This window comes from Aotus nancymaae, unplaced genomic scaffold, assembly GCF_030222135.1.
Source record: "Aotus nancymaae isolate 86718 unplaced genomic scaffold, 86718_ANA_hifiasm-v0.15.2.pri h1tg000077l, whole genome shotgun sequence".
In the NCBI taxonomy this organism is placed as follows: Eukaryota; Metazoa; Chordata; class Mammalia; order Primates; family Aotidae; genus Aotus; species Aotus nancymaae.
Window position 1 is genome coordinate 12430998 of NW_026988492.1, and position 12825 is coordinate 12443822.

At 36.3% G+C, this 12825-nt stretch overlaps 1 protein-coding gene across 2 annotated transcripts in view; it reads right to left on the reverse strand.

Annotated features, from left to right (window-relative positions):
• SPAG6 (sperm associated antigen 6) overlaps nucleotides 1-12825 on the reverse strand; it is a 64961-nt gene that overhangs the window by 22040 nt on the left and 30096 nt on the right. For both annotated transcript variants that reach the window (XM_012450122.2, XM_012450121.2), the window contains exons 5-7: nucleotides 3327-3532; nucleotides 2291-2464; nucleotides 981-1133 (exon numbers count right to left, since the gene is read on the reverse strand). In XM_012450122.2, coding sequence (XP_012305545.2) covers nucleotides 981-1133; nucleotides 2291-2464; nucleotides 3327-3532 — 533 coding nt within the window. The remainder of the gene's footprint in view (nucleotides 1-980; nucleotides 1134-2290; nucleotides 2465-3326; nucleotides 3533-12825) is intronic.

Sequence of the window (12825 nt, forward strand, 5' to 3'; positions counted from 1 at the left end):
CAAAATCCTGGTAACATCCTTACCTCGACCCTTCAGAAAGCACCACTATTGTTCTAGTCACTATCACAGTCTCTGGGTAATAGAAGAACAAAAGGTAAACAGCAGGATAAAAGGGAGTAAAGCAAAGAATTATCATGAAATAGGTAGAAAATAAAGATCTGAGGCCCCTTTTTATTCTGAGGATTAGTAAGGGATAAAAAACCCCCACATTTCTGTTTAACATACAGCAGCAGGTTTTCTATGCTGATAAGAAACCCATACCCTAGAGGGTCACCACACACACTGTAAGCATATAGGCTTTCAAGCATTCATCCAGAGATCAATATTTATTCATTAGCATATATTTTGTGAGCACCTACTATGTGCCAGGGCTGTACTAGATGAGGGATTCTTACAAAGTTGTCAATTGAGATAAAGCAAAATCCCTAGAGCAAGGAAACAAAAACACTGCTTTCTGACACGTACTCTGAATTGCCTAAATCTAAGAAGAGAAATAGTTCATAAAAGCTGAAGGAGAGAAAGTGGATAAAAAGGGATGTCTTAGCCATTGTCATCTCCTACTCAAGTCACAGGAAGGGAGGGATATATAGACCTCCCAGAATACCGAAAATGACTACTGGGCATGACATTTACAAATAGGTGTTTCTAACAAAAGTAAGCTTCACATGTTGTAGATATGTATAATTAAACCTTCAAGATACAAATAAACAATATTTAAATACAGATAATACTATGCTCAAAATAGTTGATATTTTGTTGATAAGAAACACTGAGTAAAACTTTAAACTTCCCATAACCTAAACCTTACTTCAAGGATTGCTTTGGGAAACTTGCTAATAAGCATCGAAACAATCAAAATTTTTTCAGGTAATTTTTTTGCTCCAGTCAGTTATATTTTGTATTCTGTGGGAGAACATTCATCTGTAATTCTGTCTTAGAATTTCTTACTGTAACTAGAAGAAAATGAAGCAAGAACAAACCTTAGAAATGATGACCGCCATTGCTAGGTTCTCAGAATGAGCTGCTACGTAACCAAGCATCATGATGCCAGGCAGCCGTGTGTTCCCTTTGCAGGAGCCAATACAGTCAATCACAGCAGCAACCCCTCCTGCGTTAACTACCAGCTGTGAAAGCTAAGAGATGGGAACAAGAGTTAGATCACCAGGACCCTATGATGGTCTTTAATATAGTTTAATATTGCTACACTCTATTTGGAAACTGAAAACAACTGGTGAAATTGAAATATCATTTAGTGAAATCATTATATTTATTAAACAAATATACAATAATACTGCTAGTTCAAATGCACAAATACACTCTCTGTGAGGAGCTTTATTCTGTGGTTCAATTTTTCATGCATCAATGGCACAACTTTTATCCCTATTATAATGGATGTCAAAATTCCTCACCTAGACACTAAGCCTAGGGCTAGTTCATAACTACTACTGAAACCCCCAATCACAATGGGTGAGTATGAAGCAGATTAATCACTGAAGGCTGAAAGACAATGTCAGACTTGAAATATTCTAACCTAATTGTTCCCCCAGTAATGATTACTAGCTGAGTGCACTTAAATTTTGAAAAATCTCAACCAAATAAAGATGTTAGATGAAATAAAGAATGGGGACTTAAAGTTTAATGAAATGAAAACTGATTAGTCAAAACATACATAGAAAAAAGATACTTCAGAATCAACACAGGTTTGCATTGTCTCTATTTCTTTCCCATCTAAGAACTCAGAGCAGGAAATCACCACGTAAGAGCAACTATTGGAGTGGTCACAGTAGGCCAGGGGACCTTTGTGATTTCTCCCAACCTGGAGCTGTAAGAATGGTCTCACTACTCCCAGCTGACATAAAATGGTAAGGATGGCAAAGTTCCATAGTCTTTACAATCTAGAAATGGAAAGCTGGAAATGACTAGAAACTGAGAATTCAAGCTCAAACTCTGCTAACATAACCCAGTGTTCTCAACTGGCGGCAGTTTTGCTCCCTGGGGAACATATGGCAAAGTATGGAGACATTTTTGATTGTCACTACTTGTGGGGGAAGGGTACTTTTGGCATCTAGTGGGAGAGGCCACGGATGCTGCTGAACATCCATCCTACAACATGCAGGACCAGCTCTCCACAACAAAGAACTACCCAGTCCAAAACATCAGCAAGTGCAGAAGACGAGAAATCCTGACCTAACTAGATCATGTGCCACAACCCCCTATAAGCAAATTCATGTTTTATTTAAAAACTAAAACTAACTACTACATATTATTGTGTCTTGAAGTTTCTTTTCACCTCGGGTGTATGTTTTGCAATCTCTCTAATTAAAGTACAAGCATTTTTCTTCACATATTCATCCTTGTCCTTCAGACAGGTAAGTACAACTGGAAAAATCTCTGCTTCAACAACCATTTCTGCCAGATCCACGGAATGTTTCGCAATCTGACTGAGAGCTGAAAGGACCTGATGCTGTGAAGCAAAAAAACAAAACAAAACACTATATAGCATCCATTACAGAGTTCAGATGTAAACAGTTTTGTATATATTTAAATTCCTTTATAAAAGGAAAAAAATGTACATACCTGACACAAGCTAAGATTTCTAAGTCTTGAGACATTCACACTGTAGTCTTACATCCAAGTTTTCAAAATTTCCTAATTTCCAAATTAGTTCTCAGTATTTTAAAACTCTATTACAGTTAATTAAATAACATGACCTCTGGATGAATATCATTTCTTAATTATGCAGTACTAAGGTTGCTAATTTATGAGACATATGATCATTTAGTACAAAAATTGTCAAGCAGAACAATATCTTTGACATGATGCTGAAATGATACCATTTCAAAGAACTTTCTATTGCTTAGTTAACATTAACAATTTTAAAACATTATAGGATGTAACTATTAGAATATAAAAGTATAATTGGTGACTGTTAACTAAAAATCAGATTTTAGAAAGCTATAAAAAAAGCTAACATAAATATGGCAATTTCCATAAGAAACAATATTACAGTGGTGGGTTAAAAAATCTTTAGGTCTTTTCAAAACCAGAGATTTGATCATTATGTGATTCTGTGTTTTAATTATTAATGTTAACACTGATGTTACTTCTTGTCTTCAACACTGTACATAGTTTCCCCAATCACATCTTTGTTATCTAATCTTACAGTACTATTTTCACATATTGAGACAAAATGCATAATATATTCATATCTATCTTCAAAGATAATTTACTAATTATTTTTAGATGCAAAATATTCATATGTTCACATTTTCGTTCTCTTACATTATGAGAAGGTTGATGTGTTTTTCAACCTTATTTTGAAATACCTTCAATTTAGCATCAGGGTTCAGGATCATCTGGGCTAAGTGAGCAACAGCTCCTGCATCCACTACTGTCTGTGCTAGCTCTGGAGAATGCTTTGCTATATCACTGAGGGTGGAAGCAGCAATCCTTTTCAAAGCAATTTCTGGCTCCTGGATACAGAGTACTAAAAGAGGAACAGCTCCCGCATCCACCACAGCTTGTGACAGTTCTGTGGGTCCAAGAAAAGTAATTAAGTGAGTATGGGTGACTGACCCTTGTGCAAGCCATTTTTCACCCTGACAGATACAGCAAAGAAAAAAGGGGAGGGTGTACTTCACTCTCTCGACATCTGCATTTCAAATCAGGCTTCCTGGTTTCATAAACCATGTGGACCAATCCTGAGCTGAAAAGAATACAGGTCAATAGATGGACCTCCATTTACATGAACACATTTGAGGTAGATTAGGCTGAAATGGCTTGTTATTCTTTTTTTTTTTTTTTTTTAAGAGAGTAAGCAGATGTCAGCTGTTTAAGCTCTGACAATTCTGCACTTCTCAATAGACAAGCATTTTGTGCATGGTTTACAATAACAGAGAAAATTAAAGTACCAAAAATTTACCAACCACACTAATTAGGCAGTATTTTGTGCTATTTACATGAGTAAACATTAACATGAATCTTGTGCCAATAATGTCGATTTTTAAATTCATTTTATTTTGTAGTACTTTTAAAAGATTTTTTAAAAACTTATACAAAATAGAAAGCTGCCTTTTGATTGTATATATAAAAATACTTTCAAAAATGAGATCTACTACTGATCAATATACTTCTATATATAAATGTTAATGTAAATTTATCTAACTCATGTCAGAAATTAAGTATATATCTTTTGAATACACATGTTGATTTACTTGTATGTCCAGGAATAAGAGCTACAAAAATAGCACATTTTAAATTACAGATAATGAGAGACAGGCAAGCAGACCTATATAATATCTATGGAAAAACTGCCTTTTGAGAAGCATAAAGCACTACACATGGTTACAGATTCTACTCACATTGTATTCACGGCCCCTCTTACTGAATTACAGACACCATTTCTGGAATCTCTTCCTTTCAAATTATGTTCTTATTTTCCCAGTGTGTAGTGCCTTAGTTATATATAGATATCTTAACTGTCAAGCTAAGATCTCTATTTAGCATATCACTTAAAGTCTTTAATTTGAAGATAATACCGTGTTTGATTTTTCAAAGTATTGGTAATATCACATCTTCTAAAAGAAAACATTAGCAAATACAGGATAGTGTCCAATATTTACTTTCCTTAAATTATCATAATTATCTTAGAAGTCCCAATATTGTACAAACAATTCATTCATTCTTTCATTAAACAAGTATTAATGGAAGGCTATTAAGTGACAGGCTCATTCAACTCGGTGCCAATGACACACTTCTGCAAATTAACACTACATTCATTAGCAAAGGTACGTTTCAATTTTTAAAATTTGGTGTACAATATGGTATACTATGGGAAGTTCTTATGTAATCTCAAGAACCCGAGGTAGATGAGAGGAGTATGTTTTGTCTTGTTTTTTGAAAAGAAGACAATAGCCAACAGACTGCAGTATCAATCTAGAAATACAACAGGTTCCTCAGAAACAGCCTCTGGGATGCTACTGCAATAGACTGAAGACCATGAAGACAGCAGGTGACACAGGTGATCACTGTTTCTCTTCCCTCAAACACCCCCACACCCATCCAAAGGAAATGGGGAAAAAAAGTATAAAATGTTATATTACATGTACTTTCTAAATAAAATCTCATATTTTCTGATAATTATTACTACTTAAGAATGTAGTAATGCTACTTAAGAATGATACTTAAGAATCTAACTCAATCCAAATTGTACAGGTGTCATATAGTAATAATTTATATGTTCCTATTTAAGCACACCTGGAAATATATATATATGGCTGAATATTTTATTTTGAGAAAGTGTAAGTATTAGTTCATTTACTCATGTATTTTCACTTTTATATCCAGTTTCTAAGAGTAAAGAATATGTAGCAAACTACAATTGTTTAAAAGTACTATTAACAAAAACTCAAGATACTTTTTTAAAAATCATCTATTATCTGTCTTTATAACTCCAATTCATTTGACCTGTTCCTTGAGTAATTCTTGAATGCAATATCCTTCTTCCTTAGAATACCATAATGTTAATAAGAAAGCAAATTGTGTTCTTCTAACTTGTTACCCAATCTCATCCTAAGCTGTTTTCTATTCTCTCCACAGTAGCAGTGTTAAATGTGGGGAAGGCTGGGGCTGGCAGTGGAAAAAGATTTGTCATGAAGGTAATGAAGTTTCCAAGGACCTGAAGCAGGCCTAGCAATTTTGTACCTGCAATTTCATATAGTTTACATCCCCAAATATATATAGCTTGAGTAGCACACTTTTTACTTAGAAATAGTAGTGTTCTCCTAGCTTCAAACATATAATAATATTAAATATCAGTGAGTGTATATACAACTAAGAATACAATAGGTCTAAATAATGTAGACCCTAAATATTACACATCCAACAGGCTATTTCATTCTGCCTCTATCACTACTCTTTTTCCCATTATTGTTTCCTCTGGTGTTTCTATGCCAGCCACTGTTGGTGTCTACCCAATAGCCATTGTCAGCTTGGGCAAAGGCTTGTGAGCCAATCCTAGACCTGAGCAGAAGTCAGCTGGAAGCAACTGTGAAAGCTCTGTAATAAACTGGGATACACAGCAGAAAATACCGCCTCTTCTTTCTTGGACATGGTCATGTCTGCAAATAACATCTGGAACTCCTACATCCATCTTGCAATTCTAAAGGAAGAAATCACCAATATGCTGAGGATGGCTGAGTACAAAAATGAAAAACATCTGGGTACTCCATGACACTGTTCAGCTGTAAAACCAGCTTTGGAACTGCCCTTACGCTGAACCTTGTGTCATGTGAATTTTAAAACTGTCCTTATTGCTTAAGCCACTTGTAATTTACATTCTATAACTTACAGCTAAAAACAACCTGATATAATTCTTAAGTTTGGTGTTTTACATAGTTTTTCTCTCCTCCTTCACTCACTGAGTGTTCAATAAGTGCTTACTATGTGCTTGTTGCACACTTGGCCAGATCTTGGGGAAGGAAATAAAGTAAAACATTATTCTGTGCTAGAAAACCCTGCTCAGAGTGAATATATGAACAGACTACTACAAGTACAGAGCAGAGCCAGGAATCAGGTCTGTGGAGTGTTCAGGGAAAATATATACAGAAGTGTCATTTCAGGAAGTACTTCCAACCTTACTTCCTTCTCCTCTTTTCTTTTTTTCCGTATTTTCTACTCAAAAAAAAAAAAGCAGTAGCAACCAAAACACATACAAAACTGTGCACACCTAAAAATCACTTCCCATAGAACTCTCATGAAGATCGTTTTAAACTCAAATGTGGAAATGAGTTTTTAGATGTTCAGTGATCACACTTATGAAATCAAAGATTGATATGTACTGACTTAGATGCTCATAAAAGGGTGACCGAAAAGAGCAGTGTGCCAAGAAATTTATCTTCAGTCCCTGAAAATATCATTGCCTTATTTTAAATTTTAGGTAAATCTTTAAAAAAATTTTTAACATATATCTTCTATTATACAATAACATGTGACATATCCTATATTGTTATATAATAAACAAGATTAAAAAGAGGTCATAACTATGTCTAAAAATGCAAAGAGAAAAAGCTACATGTTATACCAACATACTAACGGCATTTATACTGGGTTGATGGTACTATGGGTGGTATATTTTTTCTCTGTTTGCCAAATTTTCTTCAATGTGATTTTTTTTAATAAAGCAATATAAGCATGTCTCTCTAATATAGCTACTGCTGGGCCTAACTGTACAAACATTATCATTACAAAGGAAAGACAAATATAAAATTTTTAGCTTATTTTTTAATATAGCAGAAAGTTTCTTATTTTAAAAGATGGTCAAATATATTTCTTCTTTAATAAGGCACAACGAAATAATGCACATCATACATATTACACATCCAACAGGCTATTTCATCCTGCCTCTATCACTATTCTTTTTAAATAAATTATATGAAAAAAGTATGTAATTCTTTTTCTTCAAAGAATTACTAACATATAATAGAAATAATATTCATTTACTTTTTCACACTTATCCTGCTGCCTTAATTCATACCCTTACTAAAGTTAAAATATTATGTTTTTTAAATGTTAGGGGTTATTTACTTTTAAACTTTTTTTTTACTGCAAACTGTCAGAAGAAATTATCCAATAGCACCTTCCTTATTCACAAATAATAATTAAAGTTGTTTATTGCATATGTAGACAACTAAATGTATAGTCACCAAATTTGATGATTAGCTGTTTTTAGTAAAGGAATAACTAGTTTTATTTGGCTTAGGAATAGCTCATTTTGAGTGGAAAACTGAGGCAGACTCCTCTGTGGGGCTGTGACACGGGAGGAGGGAGCGTCATCTTTTCATACTTCTCTGCCTCTCTCAGTTTTTCCATAATTCTTTCCAACAACATTTATGGGCCTTATGTGCATACAATTTTTTGATCAGTAATAACATGTAAAAACTTGGGGTGACAAGACTTTGCTTCTCACACAGTTGCATTTTCTTAAGAATTTCATTCTGCACTGTTTTCAGAACCTGAGTTTCTGGTTTGTTTGTTTTTCCTAACTAAGGGCTACACTTGCAGTGATCTGTCAGTAACAGGCATGGGAAGTGTTACAATTTAAGTGGATCAAAATCTTCAACTTAGAATAATCAAAAACCTCAGTATGACTTTAGGTTTAAGTTTAAAACAGAAAGAGAACATAAATTAGAAGGCGGACATTTAATAACAGCAACATTCATAATATTAGTACTATCTAAAGCTGCATGAATGGAACACTAGAAATGACTCTATGTTGACTGGAAGGGAAGAGAGCCGACAGGAATGTCCCTCAGCATAGCATTAGTATGGCTGTTACTAGGTAAATCAGACAAAAGTGATCTTGCTTTAATAGTGCCCCAGTGATTTCAGCCTCTCTCAATTATGTCATGGCTAGTTGTCTGTTTAGATCAGAAATGGTCAATGCAAATGCCCACAGGGCGCAGGAAAGTAACTAAAATAAATGAAGCCAGAGGATGTTTGGGGAAAAAAAAAAAAGGTCAGGGAGTGGGAGAGCAGAAGCGAAGTACAAAAGTCTAGGCACCATGTACAAAGGGCAGCAGTTACTTAGCTTCAGCCAGTGTTGCCATGTAGGAATATAGGCCTACTGTTCAGACCTTTTTTTTCTCTAATGTGAAATTGCCTGGTTTTTAAGTGTTGGCAACTCTTTTTTTTTTTTTAAAGAATACTGTGTGAGACAACACAGTGCTGGCCAAATAAAACACATCCCTCTGTGGGCCTGCTACAGCGTGAACCACCATTTTACAACCACAGGCTTAAATCTTACACCCTCTAAAACAGCCTGTGGGGGGCTTTCTGGGTATGGGAAGGTGATGTTCTTTCTACTTTTAATTTTTGAAGTCACGTTTGGGGTCACAGAGGAAGAACTACTATTTTGGTTATACAAGAAAATTCAGAGAATTCTAAGAAATTAATAAAAACCTAAAAATTGATTCACAAAAAGGATTACTCTAAACATATGATACTCAACTAATTTTTCAGCTCATAATGGAGATGTGGGACAGAAGAATTTGAGCAAACAAGTGATCATGAGGACTCACAAAAAGAATTCAAAATGAGTAAGTTCTCCAAGAAGAAAAAATATATGTGTATCCAGCACACTAATTAAAAACTCCTCTGGAACTCTCTTTAAACTTTCTTGCTTTCTAATTTTTTTCAAACACTGCTTTTAACTATTTCTAAGCCCTACAAAGGTTATATTTTGTTTCACTGAAAAATACAAGAAAGCCATAAATTATTAATCATCTCTTTGCAGTTAGGTGGCCCTATTTATCAGTTTGAAGATGGGCTGGGTTTTGCCATAAAAATATACAGCTATATCACTTCAAAAGCTTTTTTGAAATAAAGCAGTTTAAAAAATAAAAAAAAACACATTTTGCCTGGGTACAGTGGCTCACGCCTGTAATCACTGCACTTTGGGAGGCTGAGGTAGGCAGATTGCTTGAAGCCAGGAGTTAAAAATCAGCTTGGGCAACAGGGTAAAACCCTGTCTCTACAAAAAATACAAAATTTAGCCAGGCATGGTGGCAAGCACCTGTAGTTCCAGCTACTCGGAGGCAGAAGTTTCCATGAGCCAAGATCACATCACTGCACTTCAGGCTGGGCAAAAGAGCAAGACCTCGTCTCAAAAAAAAAAATAAATAAATAAATAAATAAGCAAGAAACCTACATTTAAAATTGGCTGCCACTTATATGATATTAATGTTATGTTAATAATAATTCCTCATCCCATTCAACCAAATTTCTCATGATTAGGTGAAAGTATAACAAATATGTTGCTACAATTACCAAAGCTGTCTACTTACTGGTAACTTCAGTATGATTTTGTTATTAGCACTTCCAAAGTAAAAGAAATCTGTTGGCCAGGCACAGTGCCTCACTCCTGTAGTCCCAGCACTTTGGGAGGCCAAGGTGGTAGGATCGCTTGCATCCAGGAGTTCAAGACCAACCGGGGAAACATAGCAAGGCCCTGTCTCTACAAAAAAATAAAAAATTAGCTGGACATGGTGGCATATGCCTATAGCCTCAGCTACTTGGGAGGCTGAGGTGGGAGGATTGCTTAAGCCCAGGAGGTTGAGGCTGCAGTGAGCTGTACTCATCCTGGGCAACAGAGCAAGACCCTGTCTCAAAAAAAAAGAAAAGAAAAATCTCTTTAGGTTTTGGTCTAACCCAGTTGTTTGCAACTGGTTTAGTTGTCTACTGCTATGTAACATCACACCGAATTTAGCAACAGCAAACATTAAATTTAGCAACAGAAACATTATCTCATAGTTTCTGCAGGTTAAGAATCTAGGAGTGGCTTAGCTGTCAGGTTCAGGCCCAAGACCTATCACTAGGCTATAATCAAGAAGTCAATTGAGGCTGCAGTCAATTGAGGATGTGTGTCCAGGTACACTCGTGGGAGGATTAAAGGGAATCTTCAGTTCCATGCCCTATGGGCCTCTACATAGGCTGCTCATGATAAGGCTTCACCCAAAGTGAGTGATTTAAAAGAGAGGACCAAAGTGATTCAAAAGAGAAGACCCAAGACTATAAAAGACTGAAATGTCTGGACGTGGCATAGCATTGCCTCTGCTATAGTGCATTGGTGCAATGGGGGAGGGGACTACACAAGGATGTAAATAAGAGGAGGTAGGCATCATGGAGGCTGCTACCACAAAAAGCTTTGTTCTACACCGACACATCTGCGAGACAACATCCCTCTATAGGCAACAGTGACTCACTAGAACTATCATCCTCAGCTGAGAGATTGACATTTCCAGTTGCAGGTGGAAGTGAGAAAAGTATGAAGAGAGAATTTGCATATTACTATGTAAAAGTCTCGTGTGATTTTTACTTCTCCCCCACACACAAATGTCATTTTTCCTAGTCTCATCATTTCCATTTCACTTCCCTCCACCCAGTCATCAGAGCCATTAGTTTAACCCTAACACATGGGTTGAGTGTTTGAGAGCTTAAGGGTTAACATACATACATACATTTGCTTTAAAGCCGAAATAATTCTGGCTCCTTTAAAAAGTCAAGTGAGTCAAATAAGCCATTGATCTGGAGTTAACAGGGCCTTGTAAGAAAAATTACCATCAGCTGGGAAGAAAGGCAGCTCTCAGAGGACTCAAGTAAAAAGCAACTTCAAAACATGGAAAGAAAAACTCAAGAAGTGTAGACCAGACAAACACAAAGTGAGGAAAAAAAAGACTTGGTTATAGCCTTGAAAAACAATAGGCTGAGGAAATTCGAAGTCATTTTAGCTCCCATCCCCACCACTAATTTAGCATTAGACTTAACAGCTGAGACCAAGCTGAACAGTGAGGGTCTGGAGTATCCTTGTAAAGAAGAAAATAACTAAAATAACTGGAATTATATCCTTACAAAGTAATGCTTTTTGAATCTAGCAGTTGTTTCATTTGTTTTCCACCTGCTTTATATAGCATTTGCAACCATAGTTGTGGTTTCACTCTATCTGTAATTTTGCATTTTGCTTAAAATAAAAAAAACCTGCCCAGACTTCACCACTATGCAATATATGCATATAAGAAATCTGTACTTGTGGCCAGACCCAGTGGCTCACTCCTGTAATCCCAGAACTTTGGGAGGCAAAAGTAGGCGGATCACCTGAGGTCAGGAGTTCAAGACTACCCTGGACAACATGGTGAAACCCCATCTCTACCAAAACTGCAAAAATTAGCCAGGTGTGGTGGCACACATCTGCAGTTCCAGCTACTCGGGAGGCTGAGGCAGGAGAATCACTTGAACTCAGGAGGCGGAGATTGCAGGGAGCTAAGACTGCACCACTGCACTACAGCCTGGGCAACAGAGTCAGACTCTGTTTAAAAAAAAAAAAAAAAGAGATATCTGTACTTGTACCCCCTAAATACTTAACATTTTTAATTAATATACAAAATAATTTTTAAAATAGAGAAAACCAATTTTAAAAACCATGGAAAATACATAGGTTATTATTCAAACTTCAGTGGTATTCACTCTTTGTTCCAGCCCAGTGCTAGATAAGAAGTCCCTGCCTTCAAGGAGCACACAGTCTGATGAAAAAGGCTAGACAGCAAAAGGCCAGAGGTACTATGATGGGATTCTCCACAAGAACAGGTAGAGGAGAGAGGAAACAGATGGAGGAAATAAAAATGAAACATTACGAGGGTAAAACGTTAATGTCCTGTTTTTATAAATGTGGTCCCTGGTCCGCAGTGCTTGATGTGACTCCCCTGAGTGGTTCTGTGAAGCCCCTCATGGGCTTCCACTGGCTACTTTTATTCCTGAGGATTCAGCTAACCCAACATTTTTAACAGTTGCCTAATATCCCACTGAGCAATATGCCATCATTTACTTAACCAGTTTCCCTCTTGAGGACATTTAATTAATTTCTGGTTTGGTTTGGTTTTGTTGTTGGCTATGATATAGTATAATAAACCTCTTTTGCATTTAGATTACGTATTAGTTATCTATTATTATATAACAAACAACCGCTAACTGAGCAGCTTAAAACAACATCACTTATTATTTCAGAGTTTCTGTGGGTCAGGAACTCAGCTTAGCTGGGTGGCTGTGGTTCAGAATCACAAAGTTGCTGTCCAATTGTCAGCTGCGACAGTCACCTGAAGGCCTACCTTGGGGACGATCTGCTTCTAGCTCAATCCCATCATTTCTGGGAAGCCTTTGTTTCTTGCTGGCTGCTAGAAATCTCAGTTCTTCACAATGTGGACCTTTCCATAGGTTGCCAAAGTGTCCACGTGACATGGTAGCCAGCTTCCCTTAGAGCAAGTGGTCCAAGAAAGA